Source organism: Pithys albifrons, chromosome 8, assembly GCF_047495875.1.
Source record: "Pithys albifrons albifrons isolate INPA30051 chromosome 8, PitAlb_v1, whole genome shotgun sequence".
NCBI lineage: Eukaryota > Metazoa > Chordata > Aves > Passeriformes > Thamnophilidae > Pithys > Pithys albifrons.
In genome coordinates, this window is record NC_092465.1 from 31,798,867 (window position 1) to 31,820,307 (window position 21,441).

The 21,441-nt window shown below is 39.2% G+C and overlaps 1 protein-coding gene across 1 annotated transcript in view; it reads left to right on the forward strand.

The window, feature by feature from the left end:
• Window positions 1-1,055: 1,055 nt before the first annotated feature.
• STAT4 (signal transducer and activator of transcription 4) overlaps window positions 1,056-21,441 on the forward strand; it is a 41,891-nt gene continuing 21,505 nt past the window's right edge. Inside the window, exons 1-6 of the mRNA XM_071562909.1 lie at window positions 1,056-1,279; window positions 3,986-4,114; window positions 5,790-5,934; window positions 18,185-18,283; window positions 19,084-19,176; window positions 21,028-21,106. Coding sequence (XP_071419010.1) covers window positions 3,987-4,114; window positions 5,790-5,934; window positions 18,185-18,283; window positions 19,084-19,176; window positions 21,028-21,106 — 544 coding nt within the window. The 5' untranslated portion in view covers window positions 1,056-1,279; window position 3,986. The remainder of the gene's footprint in view (window positions 1,280-3,985; window positions 4,115-5,789; window positions 5,935-18,184; window positions 18,284-19,083; window positions 19,177-21,027; window positions 21,107-21,441) is intronic.

The window sequence follows — 21,441 nt, forward strand, 5'->3', positions numbered from 1 at the left end:
CAGTGTAATACTGCTTGGTCAGCTCCCTGGCAGGATCTGAGAGCCTGGCTCTTATTCCAGGTTTGCACAGTGTGGCACAGAAATGCCTTGCTCAAAAACTGGGGTTTCCAGAAAATACAAAATATGACAAATAAAACAATAGTCAAAAGGTTTTGCTTTTAGGGCAGATTGCAGTTGCTTCACATACCGCTCTAAGTCTGATAAGGTAAGATGGATGTGAAATGGGCATAATTTACCATTTTCCACTCACTTTGGTTTTAGCAGTGTTGCACCTGCTATTACAGAAATCCTCTTTCTAATAATGTACTTAAGGGAAAAGATATTTGGAACATCTCTGTTCCCATTTACAGATAAAGATACTGGATTATTAATCCCTTAGGACCGAGAGAAAATCTTTTGGAGAGAAGCTCCTGCATCCCAGGTACTACCTGGAATGCTGTAGAAAGATGCTTTCTACAACTACCTGAAAGGAGGTTGTAGTGGTGGGGGGTCAGTCTCTTCTTCCAGGCAACCAGAGACAGTATGACAGGACATTGTCTTAAACTGTGCCAAGGGATGTTCAGGTTGGACATCAGAAAGAATTTTTTCATGGAGGGAGAGGTTCAGCTTTGGAACAGACTGCCTCAGGGAACTGGTGGAGTCACCTCCCTAGAGGTGTTCAAGAAACATAGTGCTATGGTTTAGCTGATGTGGTGGGGTTCAGTCAAAGGTTGGACTTGATGAAATCTTGGAGGTCTTTTCCAACCTCTACAATCGTAAGCCACAAGACACTTGTTTCCGTGTTCTACAGCCCAGCTCCGAGAAGGAGTGTCCTCTGCCTTTTCAGGGGCATTCATTGAGCAGAGGTCGGGCAGGGGATGCTTGCCTGGGGACGCCGGTGGCTCCGTGGCTCCCAAGGGAGCAGCAGGCGCCCGGTTGCCCAGGGATGCCCCGGTCCCTAGCGTGGCGTGGCCCAGCGCTCTGCCACACTACGAACTGGAAAGATCTTTATATTTTTCAGCCTCCTGAAGACAAACAACTTCCTTCCTGCTCCGAGTTTTGCCCAGGTAGCTGTCACGACTCTGGTCCCTGCACGTTTCCCAGCACCCGGAGCGGGGCCGCGCCGGGCTCGCCGCCCCGCCCTGGGCTCGCAGCGCCCGGCAGAGCCCGGGCCCCGCGGGGCTGACGCACAGGAAGGCGCAGCCCGGGCCGGGGGCGGACACAGCCGCTTAAAGCGGGGCGGCGGGACACTGGGAGCCGCGGGCAGCAGTAGCAGCGCTCGGCCGGACCCGCGGGAAAGGCAAGTGGGGCGCCGGGAAAGGGATGGAGGGATGGAGGGAGCGCAGCACAGCGCCGGGCGGGACGGGGGCGCACCGGGCTCTCGGCAAAGGCGAGGCCGCTGGAGAGGGGCTCCGGGGCAAACCCGACGGCGGCCGGGCGAGCACCTGAGCGCACTCGGAAAGCGGGACGTGCCTGGTCTGCGCTGTCCAGGGAGCAGCTGGACGCATCTTCAAACCCGCCGTCACGTGTCACCCGCTCCTGCCTGGAATCATGGAATGGGTTGGGAGAACACCTTAAAGATCATCTCGGTGCACCTCGCCCTGCCATGGACAGGGACATCTCCCACCAGATCAGGTTGCCCAGAGCCCCATCCAACACTTCAAGACATGGGGCAGCCACAAGTTCCCTGGGCAACCTGTTTCAGTGCTTCACCACCGTCATAGTAAAGAAGTTTTTCCTAATATCTAATCTAAAACTACTCTCTTTCAATTTGAACCCGTTCCCCCTTGTCCTGTCACGACACACTCTTGTAAATACTGTTGCTTCATCCTGTAAGTTCCCTTCAGTTCCCTTCAGGGGCCATCCACAATGAGCTACATCTGCTGATCAGCTTTCCCTGCAGCTCCTTTTGCACAAAAGGAACGTGTATTGTACCGAGCATGTCACAAAAATCTCAGGAACAAACTGTACCCAAGTGCTTTGTAAGCACTTAGGCATTGTGAGCATCTCTGCACTACACGGAGTGCCTAAGGGGGTTGCAGGCTGCACAAAATCTTTCCTTTCTTTGAGGTTTTTTGTTTGGTTGGTTTGGTTTTAGATAAAAATTTTGTTTCCTTACTAATCTCTTTTAGGATATCATAATCACCATAATTCACTAGAAATTGCACTAAAAAGTCCCATTGAAAGTGAACAGCCTTACAAATCTGATTTTTTTATTCTTTAGTGTAAGTTCAGGCAAAAAGTTAGTTGGACTCAGTGATCTTGGTGGTCTTTTTCAGCCTTAACAATTCTGTGATTCTATTCTGTAAGTTATTAATGCATCATGATTTGGCTCTTTGTATGTATCTCCAGAAACAAGATCTGGGACTCTGTGTAACTATCAATACAGCAACACAGTGAAACACTCCTGTGCCTTTACTCCTCCTCCACAATTTAAAGAAACAAAGTAAATATTTGGGCAATATTTTCTCCTCTGAGAATGGAAGAAATAAAAGATGAGGGAAATGTTCCTGGGCACATTTCCACTGACGTTATATAGTGTCCTTCATGCCACGCACTGAATCATCCCATCAGCCTTTGATAAGGAGAAACTAAACCCTGTCACTTTTACTTTTGCATGAGTAAGTATTCAGGACTCCATTACACACCTTGAGATATTTAATCCTTTTTTTTTTAACTCTGACTTGAGAAAAAAAGCAAAAAGAAAGACCACAGCATTAAAAATATGTCTTTCCTATTTCAAACTTGAAATTCTGAAACTACAGTTCAGAACTGGAAATAGAAAAGCTGCTTATAAAAAGGTTGGTTTTCTACAAAATTATCCATTTTGCATGAAATCTCATCTTTTTTTTTTCAGGAAAAGTTTCTATCAAAAATGTTCAAACTGACCTTTAATTTATTGACCTACTGTAATGTAACCATTAGCCCCTGACTGGCTTTTGTGTCTTTCATTAACATGAACAAACATTCTGATGAACAGGAAGACCACCTCTGGCTTTTTATCCACATGCCATATCTAGGGTTACAGCCTGGCATACACTGCCCCGAAGCAATGTTTTATCTTTAGTCTGTCCCACACTGAAAACATCACAATGAAAATGGTGTTTTCACCAGTGGGATTATTGATGATGGGGTACGACCCTAGAGAGCAGGTATCAGAAAATTAATGTTCTCATGAGTGGAGAGAGTCACTGAGGGTGTCCATGGGGAGAGTCAGCTCACCCAAAATAATCTCTTTAGACCACGGAAAGGGGCAGGTATTCATTCAGCCCACCTAAAATCTGGAACAACAAAGCTTCTACATCCAGGATCTCAGTAAAAAAGGCAGAACTTACTTGGGATAGTTTTTTCACTAAGAATTTCAGAGCCTGTCATCAGGTGGTGCTAGTTTTGCTTGACTTACCGTTTTCATATAACTTTATACTTGCCTTTTTTTTTCCTTTCTGTGACATCAAATACAATTCTATGGCAATTTAAAATGGAGATGTACTAGATAAACAATCTAGATTGTAAAGCAGTATTCTTGAAACAGAAGATGAGGGGCTTTAGGAACAGTACAGTAGCACACAACAGTTATGGCTTTAGGAAAAACTTGAGTGGTATGTATTCACCAAGAGAACAAATTCCTTGCTTTCTACTACTCTTCAATTAGAATAGTTATACCTGAATTTGAAAAGTACAATCCTAAACTACTTCTCTTGATGAGAGATGCTGTGTAAATCTCACCACTTCATAAGCATCAGAAAGTACCCCAAAACATTTACATTAAGGAAAGGAATGGGCAAGTGTAAACCCCAGAAGTTCTCTTAATGGTCTTGCCCACTTTTCTCCCTCTTCCTCTTAACTGACTAAATTTATTCAAGTACCAACTGTTTTGAAAGACAGAATAGACAGAAATGTTAAAGTATATAAAAACTACAATGAAAAAAAAGTGATTTATGGACTTTGGATCAGTAATTCATATTCACTTTTCAAGGGCAAACATGTTGCATCTTTTCTTTTGCAGTATGTCCCAGTGGAGTCAAGTTCAACAACTGGAAATAAAGTTTTTGGAGCAGGTAGACCAATTCTATGATGATAACTTCCCCATGGAAATCCGGCACCTACTAGCACAGTGGATAGAAAGTCAAGACTGGTAGGATTACATTTCTTTTCTTTCCTTTCGTATTATTTCAATTATGAACAATTCTTTTGATTTCTGGCAGTTTGGGAGATGCTCATTTATTAACTGTGCAGACATCTGCACTCCAGGAATAGTATTCCACTAGTTATGGATTTAGCTGTTTAAACTTAAGGAATATCTGGAGGCAAGGTTTCACATTTGAACTTACTCTTAAACAAAATTCAATAAAGATGGTCTAACACATTAATGATATTACAGGTTTTTCATTTAAAAAAATGCAAGTTACTTTTCAATGGAAGTGTTTTACAATTACCTCTTGCAGCGTAAATTATTCACTTGTCCAAAACTGCACTTAAAGCTGGATAAATCTGGGGGGAAAGCCAGCTATTTACAGAGACTCTTCTCTACAATGTGAATTTATGCACAGATTTGTATTGAATTCACTTGATGATTATTGTAAGAAAATTCCAAACTAAATGCAAAAAAAAAAAATTTATATCCCAATTTTTGAAGCTAAACTCACAGAACTATTGGAGGAGTATTGCATGAAAACCAACCAACAACAAAAAAATGACAACAACAACAACAACAACAACAACAAAACAACAAAAAACCCCAAAAGAAATCCCACAAAAACCCCAAAGAAACAACAAAAAAACCCTAAACAAAACAAAAACCAACAAAACAAAAACCCAAAACAACAAAAACAAAGAAACAAAACCCAGCAACCCAAAAAAATTTGCTCAGGAGTATAATCTTTCCTTACAGTTTATAGCTCAGTATTTATGGGACTGCAGGAATGTGGAAAACACTAAAATCTCCATTTTGCTAGACTTAGACTTATCAGGCATATCTCAAACAGGCATCTGCCATCTGTTGGGCAAGGAAAGAGGCTATCCCAAGGACAAGGATAAAACCTCTGTTTTCCTCTTTTTTTGCTCTATAACATTATTGTCCTTCACGTCCAAGCTGTACCATGAACAGCAGAACCAGTAAAGTCTGGTTTTGTCGGTGTTTGTGTCCTTCGTCCCCTATATACCCTTCACCAGTAGCTTCAGAGTCTTCCTGTATCCCCAAATAGTTTGGCCAGGCAAAGGCTCATCTGGTGCCTGGTGTGCAGAGATATATCTGCTGACTGGCCATCTGGCTGTTGCCTCCTGGAGCAAGTTATTACTGCCATTTTCCTCAGTGGAGGCACTAATTTGGATTCCTCTCTTCTACCAACATGCCAGATTTCCATGAAATTTGAAAGAACATACTATCTTTTTGGACTTCAAGCCTTTTGTCAGCTTTGTCTGAAACTGGACAGCAAATTCAGAAGTTATATCTGTCTGACTGAGTGAGAGGCACAGTTTGCATAAGCCCTATTTCTTCTGACAAGTGAGCTAGAAGTATTTAAATATTCACTGGAGTAGAGACTAAAAAACCCTGGTTGTTTCCTCTAGCTGGCTCGACTGCCTGTGCTAACACCTCACCCTGTTTTTATAGATGCATATCTATGTGAGTATAAAAAGCCATGAAATCTTAAAAATCAATTTTCTCAAACCTCTAACTATATGCAGGTCACCATATATTTAAAACCTTTTTTTTCTGCCTAGATTTCTGAACAGATTATAGTTTTTTGTACTGATAGATTGGCACATTACACATTTTAAACATGTATGGTTCTCATTCTTTGATTCTTTAGGGAGGCTGCAGCCAACAATGAAGCGATGGCAATGATCCTCTTACAGAATTTGATAATACAAGTGGATGAACAGCTGGACCGGGTTTCACAGGAGAAGAATCTCCTCTTGATACACAACCTGAAAAGAATCAGGAAGCTGCTGCAGGTGGGTCATTATTTCAGATGACAAATTGCACTGCACACTCTCACTGGTCTCTAGAGGTTGTGCCCAACCTCTGTTGAATGCCATAGACTCCAAGGAGCTATGGGAAGACCGAGCTTTCAACAAGATAAATCAAAATAATAATTTCATTGTTTGTTTGTGGAACAATAATTCATATTTTAATGCATGCAGCTTGAATACAAGTGCTGTGACTCCTTAGCTCTGTACCTGCATTTCACTGACCTCGTACAAATAAGACTGTAGTGCTTATGGAGGTTCATGTTTATTACAATTGTAACACCTTTCAGCCACATACAGATATTTAACTACGGAATAAAAATACATATTTGGGGCTTAAGGCAGCATCATGAAGTAGGAATCCCTGTAAATCATTAGCATGTTTCCTGTTTTATGCTTAGCTAGGATTACTTGTTATGAATGGCTTAAAAGATTTTCCACTAGGCTTCTGCAAAATGGTATTTATTTTGATTAGCTGAATGTTTCTCTAATAATTGTTTATCTGAGGCAAGAATTCTCAGGGTTCCACTTCATTAGTCACCTACTTCCTGACATCTATCAGTCTTCTGCATAAAGCAGATATGCAACTGAGTTTAATGAAAGTTTGGGGGTTTTCCTCTTCTTTGATGGTGTTTTCCATAAGTACTTAAGTGATAGTTTCTCTGCTTGCAAAACATTTTCTTTATTTGTGATATGTATACATATAAATATACACACACATGCACACTGGTCTGGAAAATCATAGCATGACTTTTCCAATTATTTTGTTCTCTTTATGGCTATGTTTTTCTTTTCTTTATTCCTAATTGTAGCCTCTTATAAACATGACAATATTTCCATCACTACCACTTTTTCATCCTGTGTTATGCAAGTAAGCTTCTGTAGCTTAAAAATAAAGTCGCTTTTTATTTCTTTCCTGGTTTATGCAGCAGCACTTTTCATAATTTCAGTACTACTCAAAACTCAACCACCAAATTTACTGAACTGCTTTTGGCATTGGTTGCAGAAAGCTTAACCCTGTAATTTCTGTCATGGTCTCGGCGCATTTCACCAGAACCATCTCACCTTTTTAAGGAGTTCTTTCACAGTGGCATATGTGTGGGAAGAGCATTTCAGGGCAAGCAGTTGCACTGGTGTAGTCCTGGCTTAAAAGATAGTACATTTATGATTCTGTGTAGAAAGACCAGTGTATACCTACAGACAAGCTCTACAAAATTGAAGTCTGTCATTATTCCTTCCGCTATTCACATCATTTATTTTATTCTCAATTTTTTACCGAAACTTGAAGCATCAGCTCTGCATGTGCTGGGAAATTGGGTGCACCCAGACAAGCAATCAGGTCTTACACATGGGAGTTCACATAATAGCCAGTGTGAACATGGACAGAATGAAAAAACCATGTCCTTTAAGTCCTGGCATGTTTGGAAATTGTTTCATGATATGCTTTGTGAAGAACAAAGCAAAGGAGGTTTATTCCAGACAGACAAAAGGAGGGAGTTTTAAGTGATTTGTGATTAACTGGTTTCTCAGATGGCAAGGGTCTGAGTCACAATTCCAGAAGAACCCAAAATGCTTAGGCATGCTGAAGTTAGGTTACAGTCACCATGGACTAGTTACAGCAGCAGCACCACCAGAGCTGCTCTTTTCCTTTCCTGGACAAAGCAACAGTCAAGTCCATGTGGAGTAGCCTGGCCCATCATTTAACTTCATTGCTGGCTCTGAAAAGTAGTGCCCCACAATGTGCCACATGCACCAACTTTTCTCCATCACCCTATAGCACTGCAAGGCCCTGCCTTAGCAAGCTTTCTCAAGCATCCAGGGCCCTCTGCTCCCTTGGCTTGCTAAGGTCTGTAGATTTGCAGTCTAAAACATTGCAAACTCCTTGAGAGGATGTGTGATGCTGCAATTATGCTGCTTAATAAAAAAGGATCTTAGTCTTGAGCTTTGTAGTAGAATGTTTCCAGCTGAGCAAAAAACCCATCACTAATAATGCTGGCCTTTCTCCATTACATCAGGACAGCATGTAATCTGTAGTTACACAAAAAGCTACTTAGTTTCAAATTACACGTGACCCACCAGATACTTATGTTGGAGTTTTTCCTGATCTTTAGCACTGCCACCCACAGTCTACATTCTGATTTCCAGAATAATTTATGTACGTTGGAGTTGGACCAGGCTCTTGCAATGTTTCAGAGTTGTTGTTGTTGTTATTATTATTATTATTATTATTATTATTATTATTATTATTGTTGTTGTTGTTGTTATTATTATTGTTATTATTATTCAATAAGACCAAGAAATTAAACTGTCTTAAGAAATCTATAACACCAATAATTTGGATGTTTGTGTAACCTACAGTGTTACAACTTTTAATTTTTAGAACATAAAAGATAAATGTATTTTCAGTCAAAGTATGGGCTGCATGTCCTGTAGAGCTGCACAGGTCTCCTGGCTTCAGGTGATAAAAATGTACCTTCATTGGTTAGGTAAGTACATCAGGAAGGAAATGCTATAGTAGTTGAAATCAGCTGACAGCCTATGCTTGTTATTAACTGTCAAGTATTATTAATGGACTATGAACACTACACGACACATAGCATGGACAGTACCTGCTGCAATGCTCTTAAATTTGAGTATGCAAATTATGGGTCTAATTTTTTAATGCATCACCAGTTGCATTCTATTGCTGAATATGTGAGAAGTTTGGAAATGGGCATTTGGCTTCCCACCCACAGCTGGAAGCCCTTGCAGACACCTCACTCCTGCAATTTGAGCCAGTTTGCAACAGTTTCATGGGATAACACCAGAAAAATGTGACTGATACACAGCAGAGTGTCATGGTTTTCCTTTTGGGCCAAAATACCACCTAGAGAAAGGGAGGCTGGAAGGGTACACTGCACAACTAATGAGATTTTTCACTGACTGGGTTCCTAAATAGGAGAGGAAGCTGCTTTTGTAAACATCTTTTCCTTTCTGGTGACTCTGTGAACAGTGTTAGTTTGACTTTCTCTGAAGATTTGTTACCAGGAGCCCACCTTTATCTCTTCCTTGCTCTCTAGTGCAGGCACTTCTTTGAAATTTCACAGTTCACTCCTCTTCCTTCCTCTCTCTACCACACACAGAGACATACAGAGACACACACAGCGAGCACTCACACAAGGCTGTTCAACCTCAATATATGATCTGAGTACAATCTTTGTTCACTATTTGGAGCCAACTTGTGTTACCATACTGAGTAATACTCGACAAATGAGATAATGCTGGAAATCAGCACTTATCACTATGTACACAGCATAACATGCTGAGGTATAGTAAAGGTTCCTAAATACTATGACAATAGTAATAATAAAAAGTACAAATAAATTAGAGGACACACAGAAGCTATTCAAAAGCAATCTGCCGTTCTTGACAAAACACAAAATGAGGGACTAATGTTTAATCAGAAATATAATTAGAGCATTAGTGAAGAGCAACCTTAGAAGAGGAAGCAATGCACACTTTACAATTGCTTGTGCAGCTGTTTGCCAGACAGATGAGGACTCCTTAGGATTCCTGGTGCTGTTACTGAATCTAAAGAGAATTGTGTCTAGGAGCTTCCAGTGCCACAGCCAAGCATACCTCACCTGAAAGATCTCCCTGGGATTTCTTTTCGTCATAAAATTGAGAAAATGTTCTATTCTGACCACCTGAATCGTCTTTACATAAACATGTTAGTTCTTCCACGAAAATAACAATAGAACTAGTGAAAGAAGAGAGAATTTTCCTGCCTCATAACTGCAATACAAAATTTTGGGCAATTTTGGGTGTTGTGAAGGGCAAAGAGCAGAAGCCTTAGTAGAAAGGTGGGTCTGTCTGGCACCTTTGCTTTTATGCCACAGGGACCATCTCTATTCTCTCACCATTAGAGAAATAACGGTGGAGTGTGGCATTTCTGCTCAGATGCTTGCATTTTCAAAATTATTTAATGGCAAAAAGAAAGACTGACCAGGAATCATGCAATTTGTAAAAGGTATAAGCACTTGAAAATAGTTAAGCAGCTGTGGTTACTGCTAGCTCTCTGCAATTTGCTTCTCTATTTCTTGTTTTCATTGAAACATCATTTCTTGACAATAATCTGGTATAAATGCATATACTGCATCAAAATCAGGGTCATTTTTATATTAAAATCCTTCATATTTACCTATTACATTATTATTACTTCTCTAGTTCGTAAATCAGATTCATTTTTACAGCAGAACATCCTTTTGTTTCTGTGCTCCTCAATGGGAGACTGAACAGCACAGTCACTTTCTAAAGTCAAATTCTCTGTTCAACTTCCTACAGAGCTGCTGCTCTGCCCAGCAGTGGTTCTGGAAAGGGTAGAGGGAAAAAATGGTCAGAGGGAGCAGAGGAAAGAGTGGGAAAACTATGCCTATGGTTCTTTCTCCTTCTTAAAACCTAGATGGATAAAAGCAAAGCAGATTAGTCACAAGGAGATGGTTTGTGCTGTTGCCATGACAGCAAATAGTAAAGGGCAGATGTTAAGCTCACAAGAACTGCCTAGCACTTCTAGGAAACAAACTTCAGATCTAACAGTCTGCATGACCTTGGCCATCCTAGTTTTCAAAAGGAATGTTTTTACATGACAGTGTACCTGTCCCTGATATAAGTTCCTGTGCAATACATGGGTAGATTTAGTACACAAAGACGACTGGTGAAATGCAGAGATGCTCATGTGAAACAGGCACTGTCCACACTCCCAACTCACATGCCAAAATCCTGCAGTGCAGCAGAGGAGCCAAGGCAGGAAGGCTTGGAGTAGGCTGGGAATCAGAGGTGGTCACTCTGCACCATTGTCTCACCATTCCATTTAGGAATGATGCTGGTGGGCAATTGCCTGTAGGTCTCTAGCAATGTTCAGTGATGTTCATCTCAGGGATGACCTTCCCCTCTACACTCCAAGCTGGAAATCTGGGGAACTCATCAGGTACCTGCTAGACAAGAAGTAGCTCAAGAACCATGAGTTCAGGTGAGCTCTCACAAGCTTAAGAGCCATGTTCTGTGCTGTGCACTGCAATGGGTGCAGGACAACCACATCAGGAAAAGAGCAGAAATTCCTAGAATTATCCATTTCATAATTGAAGCCCTCATTTATGCTCTAGTCTCAAGATAAGTTGTGAAAGCAATCCTTTCTCATTAATGGCAACATGCACCTGTGTCACATCACTGTTTATGGTATTCAGAGGGATTATCTGATTACATAAATCTTCCTTTATAAAAGTGCAGGAAGATTTCAGGAGTAAGAAGAGAGGCTGCTCTGCTCATTTACCATTGAATCTCAAGTTAATTAGTGTATTGTGTGCTCTGGGGAACAATTTATTGCAAATTATGTATATTCATGAAATTCATTTAATACAGGAAATTCTCCAGTATTGGTGAACTTTACCCAATCACCAGCCCTGCTAGAGTCTAAGATAAGGGAAGGGGAGAGAAGCAATGGAATTCTGCCTGAATGAGCAGGTCTGTGTATACACACAGCACTAGCACCTTGGGGTCTGCTCATAAGGGAGAGGTCAGGCAGAATCATGAGATCTGATGATTCACATCAACCAGTTATACAAAACCAAGCTTTTGGAACTTATCCTAAGTTACTGGGAAACAACAGTTTAATTACATTACTTTCTCCTACACAGCTCTGTTTTTTCATTTTTATAGGAAAATCTGGAACAGCATCTGAAAGTATCTTCTGTCACCTTAAACTACATATATTAACATTACGGCACTTCTTTCCATATGAAATTCACCCTGTTTCTATGCAGTGCAAACAAACAGCATCTTACTTCATGTGATGCTACTTAACACAGTACCATAGTAGTGTATTCCTGATTCTGTGTCACATTCTTGGTTATACTGCCCAGGTTGTTTTCATTTATAATGGGAACTTAACACCACTGCACTTCTACAGATAGAATTAAAATGAATACATAAAGGGTTTTAATTCATAAGCCTCTGTATCAGAAAGGTACATGCATGAGGATTCCTGAGATTATTTATTTCAGTTCATCAAAGAAAGTGGACAAAGTAGCATGAGAGCTGAAACAGAACATTCCAGTTGGTACTTGACAAACACTTCTAATAAGCTCTGCGCTGAGAAACAGTTGCAAAGAGTGGAAACAGCCATTGATGTTTAAGTTGCAGTTTCCTGTTAAAGCTCACAAAAGGGTAAGAATGGAACAAAATAGAGAAGGTTCCTAATAAACTACAGAAGATCCATTTCAAAATGTTATTTACATATATTTAGTACTCACACAGCCTGCCAGATCAACAACTCAACATGTTAAAGTAGGACATGTGTTTCGAACCAGTGTGTCCTGCTGTATAACACAATCGAGATTGTGTTAGATTGCCCCTAGTGAGTTTTCCAATTCGAACATTAAAGCTGTTAACAAAAAATTTTGGCGTATAAATGGGAAGCCCCGCACAGAAGTCTGTCTGCTAAAGCAGCTAGCTGTCTGCTCCCAGCAATCACAGGCTGCTGACTGCATGTCAGCTAACAAAGATCATAAAAGTGATTGATACAACACTGAAAGAGGTTACTTATTAGAAGTCAAATAATTTTGGTTTTCTAGCTATTGTTTAAGGAACACAACTCTAACTGTTTAAAAATGTTTCAGTTTAGTTTTGTAGAATGAATAATAGTTAACTTATAGACAGTAGTAAAAATACAAGGAAACAAACTAAATAACCTCTTGTGGGCTTTGTTCATTCTGAAGTATTAAGAGCCCAGTTGCAGTTGAACATCTGCCTGAGAGATTAGTTAATAATACTCAGGGCTTTGAGTCCAGAGGGGGAGGGGGAGGTGGGGATCAGTCCTCTCTGTCCTCTGCTGTTTTACCCTTTTGCATAGGGAACAGTGTATTTTTATTTATTTTCAAATAAATCTCATTTAAATAAGAAGCATCACTACAATATCCATCCCTCCTTGACTCTACAGCAATGCTGTCTGATGGTGAGTTTCCCAGACAAGTAGTTTCTGTACCTGTATCTCACCCTACCTGCTTAGAAATCTCCTGTTTCTACAAACTATTCCTTGCCTGGTTTTAGTGGCTGCTGGGAGGGACTCAACAGTGGAACTGAAGAGGTGAACAAAATGATCTCTTCCTTCGCAGCTCATTCACTGCTTTATCAGACAGCTTTGCCTATTGCAATTTGGTTGCACAAAAATTATGATCTTTTGGAAGTTATGCATCATACACTGTGAGAAAAGCAGAATTACAAGACTACAGACCTATGTTTTAGGACTTCCCATACACCATAGGAGTTTTCTTAAACAATGAGGTTGCCTTAAAGTTCTCTCACATATTTTAAGACGGGGCAGGGGAAATCTAAAAATAAAAGTACAACAAGAGCAGTCTAAATAGATAATGTCACAGGTACTTCCTCTGAAAGACCTAGATAAAATAGAGCCATCTTTCTAATAGAAATGTTATTTAGTGAGAATACTACCTGTTTAAATGCAGGCTTTCAAAAAACTCTCAAGGACTTCATCTTTATCAGGGTAACACAAGGACTGACTGTTTCTTAGTATTCTACTACTGCCTTCATTAGACTTTCTGCCTGGATGCATAAACAGAGGTAGAAAACAAATCAAGGCAACATGTTGTTTGTCATATTTGAAGGTGAAAACGGGAAATAAGTATGTACGGTTATGCCTCCCCACCCACACATTTCTTTGAGATACACAACTAAACCAAATCTTTTTTCTTTCAAAAATAAAATTATAGACAAAAATTTTTTTTTCCTTCCTGTTATATGATTTCATGAAAGTTGAGATATTTGCTTATCTAGAAAGATGCTGAGTATCAGACTTCATAAAATAAGCATATCACAAGTGAGAAATAGGGAAGGAAATGTATTTTTCCTTGACTTCATAATCCTGTTTCCCATCTCTTCATGTCCCACCTCCCTCCCATCTGCTTCTTTAAATATTCATTCAATAAGAACAAATACATGAATGGTCATACTATCTGACGGTTTCAGGCCTCCAAGTAAAGCTCCTACTGTATGCAATTAAAAGGATCAAGAAGCATTCTTCTAGCAGAAATGAGAAAATAATACAGCTGATATTTTTGATAGTTTAAAAAAACCCACAGAAACAGAAGAAAAATAAGCAAATTCTGAAGTGCCTTTTCAGAATTGGAAAGCACTAAAACCTACTCAAGTGCTTTTTTAATGTCACCTTGAAAACCAGGAGATTACCAGGTAAACCCCTGACTGACTTTCTAAAGGTTGCACAGCACATCCTTCTGCAAGTAGAGACCAACAGGCACTAATACCTAATCCTTTACTTTGACCACTGAAAACTGAGTCAGTTGTGCAAGTACTGCACATCCCATGTTATGGAAAGGTGTGTACAGGGCACAGAGACCTTTGACACATGGAAAGCACGCTGGCCACTGTTGGTGTGATTGGGAGTGATCCACTTTGTGATGGAGCTGCCCACAGGAAAATCAGCTAAAATTTGAAAAATTAAAAAAGTGGAAGAAAAGATGAGTAAGAGAATTAATCTCTAGCCAAGATTTCTTTCATTTGTCTCAGACAAAGCAGTAAATTTCAGATAATAAAACTGAGAGTTGTTTGGTGTTCTTCTTAAAAGCACATATATTTTAAAGTTTCTCCCTGATCTTGCAACTTACAGAATCAAATCTTGCATTTCCCGAGCCCCTGTTTCATGCATTTTAACATACCCCAATTAGTTCAAGCTGTTTGAAAATTTGGCTAAAGGGTTTAAACTCTGCATGCTATAACATATAAATTGTTTTTGCACAAATGTCTTTGTTTTTCCCCATGATCTAGTAAGATATTATCACAACAGATGTCTCTGGAGTAGAAAGAGTTCATGCTGGGTGGTGGTAGGAAGGTTTTCTCCAAGGAAATGTCATCAGCATTCACAGAAAATTTTCACCTGTTCAGAATGAAAGTTTAATTTCCCCTATTTGTTTCAATTTAGCATCATGCTGGTAGTTATTGAGAAGAAGCCTCTCCAAATACAATCATTTGTTGTTTGTTGTAAGTCATGATATGAAAGACCTCATCAGAACAGAAGAAAAGAGAAAGAAATCTTTTAAGAACAACAGAATTGTAGTAATATTAGCAGGTTTCTCTTTGAAACTTCAGATGAAAAGTGAATCCTCAGTTTCTCTTTGTTGGTATTTATCAAAAGGCAATTTTCTCTATAAATATTTAAACTTAATAATATAATTTTGCCTAACTACAAAATTCACACTCTTCCTCTTCTGGCTGCTAATGTTCATGTAACACTAAGTTAGGATTCCTCCACCTGAAGCTTTTTTTGGTTAAAATTCCTTAATTTCCATATTTCTACTACTTTTATGATGATAAAACAGAGTTTTCTACTAGACATTCAGAAACCAAGGTCATTTTGAGCAAATTCTGCCCTAAACAAAGACAAAATGGACATGCAGAACAGCAGGAGCTGGCAGTAAATGGATAATAAGGGAATACTAAGTGGTGCATTCCAAATAATTACTGCTGAGAAATATAAAACACAGAGAGAAAAACTTTAGTGTTATTATTTTGACAGAGACAAATACATTGGTTATTGTGACTTTTATTAGCTATTTTTATTTATTAGTTACAATTATTGTGATATTTAAACTTACAGTTTATTTATTATTTTTCAATTTATTACTGTTGAGTTGTGTTGCACCTGCTAGCTTGCTGCAAAAAGAGCTTCTGATACAGCCTACATCATACAAATATAGCTGTTCTAGTAGAGGGAGCTAGGACTGGCAGCAGGGGATGCCCACTCAGGCTGTGCACACAGCTCAGCTCCACACCAGCTGTCCACAGCTCAGAGCATCTCCCCAGCAGGAAGGCAAGGCCTGTTCCCAGCCTTTGGTCACAAGCATTTGTACTGCAGATCCACCACTATTCCAGCTTTGTCTGAGGAGATCCTGCTCCAGGAGAACAGGACAGGCTGTCTGTTGACCTTCTTGGTGTCTACCCAAACTGAATCAAGTTGAAGAAGTGACAGGCAGGCACAAGTACAGGAATCATTACAGGTGCAGCTTATTACTAGAGCTTTATGAGTTAGTGGGGGAAGAAGTGTTTAAAAGAGTGAATTTCCATTTTATCTTTTGATTCAGATGGTTTTCTCTTAATGAAACAAAGAAAAATAGAAAGAGGAAGAGTTTTTGAAAGTTTTGCATATGAATAGTGTCAAGAAATGCTTAGGAAAGTCCCTAATAACTGGCATCATTTATGGGGGATTTTAACACATCCCACTGTCAGAGTATTTTTTAAGTGCCTCTTTTACATAAATGTATTTTCTCTAGCTCCAAGAGAGGATTTTTTTTGTTCTTGACTTTGCTAAATAGTTTTTGTTTGAGTCCTTTAAACTCTTGCAGTTCTTGTATTCTGTCAGACGGTGTTGAGCCAGGACTACACTCCTCAAGCATTGTAGGTTAACATACCAACTTGTGGCATGGTCCTCATTGACTGGCCACCTGTGGAGAAGGTAGAATCCTGTTTTACTACCAAAGTGCAAAAGAGAAAAAAAATATAACAGCTACAAGGAGAAATTAACAGACCTTAGCTGAGTAATTAATGTGCCCATCAACACCAGTCATAGATTTCTCCCCACAGCTTTCATTCCAAGCTTTATTAATAATAGGACTGTTTTTCCTTCTAACCAAGGTACAGATGGATGAGACAGGCTTAGCAATACTACTGACTGGAGCTGAAACAACACAGAACTGTTCTCCCCTCTCCAAGCCTTCCTCTCAGTTGATTAGAGCCTGGTACTAGCAATGCCAAGGCTGTGGGTTCTGTCCCTGCAGGGGCCACTCACTGAAGACCTGGACTTGAAGATCCTTGTGAGTCCTGTCCAGCTCAGAATATTCTGTGATACCTGGAAACACAGCTATAACCCACACACAGTATTTAATACCAAGCAGCTCAAACCAAGTTGCCATGATCAAAATTACCATTTTTAAAATAGTATTTCTTTATCTTGTAATTGAAGTCAAAACATATTATGAAAAAGTCTTTCAGATTACATAGATTGCATGCAGAAGCACGCATAAATGGACATTTTTAGTAAAAAGCTTTAGAAATATATGTTCACTGCCTTGGTAGTTGTTGGCATACAGAAGCAGTGTGTTCACATTTCTATCAGCTGCATTCACACCTTTGTTTTTAATACAACTGGCCTGAGATAGCAAAGGAAGATACAGCAACATTTTAAGTATGTGTGAACTTACTGTGCCACATTCAGAGAAAGCTAGAGTAACAGAAGTTCTGAGTGGCAGAAAAATATGAAAGTAAAGACTAATCATAAAGAGGGGGAAACAGAAGTTCTAGAATCCAGTTTTATAAACTGCATAGGAAGAGATATGAACTGGACTAATTCTGATGAATGGCCATAAACTGTATGAGCACTGAATGAAGGGAACCTGAATGAACGATACTGAATGAAAGCCACGAAGGACTGAGACAGTGATCACACAGTGATATCTGTGATGACAGATAGTGATGCATCATGATGAAAGAAGCTGCTTGAGAGTCCTCAATCATTCCAATTTGATAAATACAGCATAAACCAATACTAGTTCATATTGTGCCCAGTCCTCAGTCCCACATTAGCAATTCTGCACCTTATTTCTGGTGGTGTAAAAATACAGACATTTTGGTTCTTTGGCCTGGGACAAGAGTTGCTTATGCCTTCATCTTAGGCACATTATTTTTTTGAAAGAGAAAAATTGTTCATAGACATTAAAATTTAAGCCTTCTACTTTATGCTGAGGAAGCTTTTCTGCTTGCATCATTACCATATTGATATGCTTACAAACTTTTGTTGGCAGAAGTGCTACATGCAAACAGCAACATCCTATTGAAAATCGAAGATGTGATAAAATCATGCACAGAAAGGCTGACAGGAAAGCCCTTTCAAAACAGCTGTGTTAGCAGTGGAGCAATTTGATCTTCAAATGATATACATCTCAGAATTGTATCTTTATAATCTCTGTAGCACATTGTTAAGACTATTTTATGATAATGACACTGACTGATGCTGCACTGCAAGGCTGAATCAGCACTATCAAAGGCCAAAAACAACAGGGGAGTCTCTTCCACCTGCACCAGGATGTAGCTCACAGACACTAAAGTACACAACTTGTGACTTCCACAGGGACAATTTTGAATTTTTTTAAGTTGTGTTTACTTGTGCTTGCAGGGCAAATATCATGGTAATCCCATGCATATAGCAGTGATCATCTCAAACTGCTTAAGAGAGGAGAGAAGAATACTGGCTGCAGCTAGCATGCCTGTACAGGTAATGAATTACATTTCATTAATCTGCTCCATGTTAATCTGCTCATATGCTTTTAAGACCAAATCCTGCCCCCTCATTCCACTGGAGTGATTTGTATGCACTAGGGGTTGCCAAATGTTGCCCTTTAAACTCGTGTTTGAACTTCATTAGCAGCTCTATTGCTGCAAACATTGCTATAAGGGACTTCTATGTCACAGCTAATCTTCAAAGGCTTTAATCTGTGGGAAAGGTTATAAAGAGATTATTCTTTGCAAAACAGATGTGTGTATTTTACATTATGCAATGCATGAATTTATATTAATTGCGGAATGCAAAAGACATTCCATCTAATATGTTGCAAAGGCATTGATGATTTTTATGTTGTTTGAAGGAAAAAAACCCCAAACTTTAAATCTACATTTAAAACTTCCTTTTTGGGAAATTGTTACATGTTTATAACGCAGAAAAAATTTTTAAGGCAATTGTCTTCTTTTCAATCAACTGTGGATGTAATACATATTTCTATATGAGTCTTGTGCCACAGGTCTTTTTCAGAAACCTATAATCTGTGCTTCAGTTTCTTTAATTTACTAGATGTTTAATGACTGCAGTGTACCTACATTCTTTGACCTTCGGGATTTCAGAGTTAAAGCTTTGTGTTTTTCAAATCTGTGGAACTAAACAGATCTGTGTGTTTACACCAGTCTCCAGCTGGTTGAACACCAGCCTCTGAATTCCTTCTCTATGCTAGAACTTGCAGTACAGTTACTATCAGTCTTTATTATTACTCATCCACCAATTATTCGTTCAATGTGTTGCAGGGGCCACTGGAAAAGTCTCTGCAGAACTCTGTGGTTTCAGAACGTCAAAGAAATGTTGAACACAAAGTATCAGCCATCAAGAACAGTGCTCAGGTAGCTTTTTTTGTCCTGCTTGCCATCTCTGCAGACATGATTTCATACAGACATACCTGAACTATCTTTAAGCTGGGTACCACAAAGAATTCTGCTAACAAGATGCACTGACCATCTTCCATTATTGCAAGGACTTCTACCCAGACTAACTGCCCAGGACATACCTGGACCCTCAGGAGTTAACAGCTGCTCTGGGTGCAGTGTGAGAGCTGCCTATTTTTAAGATATCACACTCTTCTCAATGAAAGTTGCACTGAGTGCAGCAAGAACATACTCACTGTCTCTAAAGAGATGTGAGGTTCAGTAAAAGTATTTCTGCAACTTCACCTCCTTTAGCTGGGTCAGCAGTAACTAACCTTCATGACCTCTGAGTCACGTACTAAGAACTTTGTAAAGCTGAAGGCTACATGACATAAATATGTGGTTTGGAGACGTGAGGGGAGAAGAACATTGGGAGCTGGTTGTAACCATTCTCCAGGAGTTTCTCATACCATTGCAGGGCAGACCTGGGCTTAGTCAAATTTGTAGCTATTTCCCACAGGGACCTTGAAAGTTCACTCAGAAAACACCTGTCTGCATAGTTCAAGGCAGGAGAAGGACTCGTATTACCTATGGCTTTTGCTATCCCAGCACCACTTTCAGTTTTGCAGCAGTCTCAATGTAGAAATTATATTCAAAAAGCCTGTTCATATTTCATTTAAGAGCAACAGTTCTGCCATACTGTAAAGAGGTGCTAGTAGCATTCTCTCATCAGTGTCTCATTTCGTGGGGAAGTGTTAGGGTGATCAAAACCTTAAAAGGATAAACTAGTTTTAGAAGAATGCAATACTAGATCTTTATCTATGTATAAAGTTGTAAGATCAGAGTTGCAGAGCGGAAGCAGACAAAGCAGCAGCCTATCATGCTGCTCCTTCTGCCTGTGTGGGGAATCGAAGCCACCCCTGAAAGACCAGTGAAAATGAGAATGTTTCCTAGATACAAGATTTTTTTTAATAGGTAACTAAGTTGAACACAGAAATTAGCCAGCTCCCTGTATATGTAATTTCATACTTAACACATATAATTTAAAACTTTAGCCTCCAAAATAAAGAGTAAACCAAAATGGCTAATTGTGTGTGTCCTAATTTAGCAAATGAGTTTTTGTATTTTCATGGACATTTAACATGCATGTCTCAGGAAACTAAAAAGGATTGCTTCTGAGTTGCTGGCGAAATCAAGGCTTCCTATAAACAGCACGGAAATAGAACTTCAAAGTAAAACAGAAGATTTCCTAATTTTTATTTTCCTTCTATTGATGTGCTTTTTTGAATTATCATTGACTTGTTACTAGAAAACACCTTCTAAAAAGAACTTTTAGAAAATGCCAAAGCAGCAAAAACATTTTGTTTCTTTACCTAAATTCTTAAGTAATTCTGTAACTAAATTCTGTGAGTTCTGCTCCTGTCTCTGCCTCCACCATTTTCGGCTTTGGACACCCCACTGCAAATTCCATTTAAGTCAATTCAAAATTATTCATTTGCCCTGCTTTAAAATTTGAATAAGAGAGTAACATTATTGGTATAGTAATTTCAGTTAATCTCAGGCTAAACATAATCATTCCTGCTTTCAGGATGTCATTGAACTAGTAAACAATAAAGGGAGTAAAGCTGTATCAGGACAGAGGGTAATACTTGACTTTCTAAACAAGTAAAATAAATCTGTAGTTATAAATGTGAATTTATAACTTGATCATCTTTTTTAACATTTACAAGATAGTAAACCAGAGTTCCTAGAACTGTTCAGAGATTTTCAAATGATAGGAAAGTAAAAATACTACATTATACGTTTGTTCATTTCTTTTTCCGGGGAAAGTTGACCGATCAAGATGTGAAATACTTGGAAGACTTGCAAGAGGAATTTGACTTCAGGTATAAAACAATACAAAGCTTAGGTAAGAGTCATTATAATTATCTTTAGATCCTCTGGGAAATGGCTGATTCTGCAGCTAGACTCCAACATCAAGTGGTTCTGTGTGTTACCCAAATAGTATATGTAAACACAAAAACGTATCTTTAGTTTGCATGAAGTTATAATCCTGGAACATTATGACTCTTTTAGGGTTGAAAGGGTAAAGAGGAACTTGTCAAGCAAATATAGTTATTTTCTATAGATAAGCTGCATAAGGGCATGAAAAGTAATAAATTTCTTCATTTAAATAATCTATTTTTCAATTTCCTTACCTATGCCATGGCACTTCCTTGGCAGGATTTGGAAGAGCCTCTTATT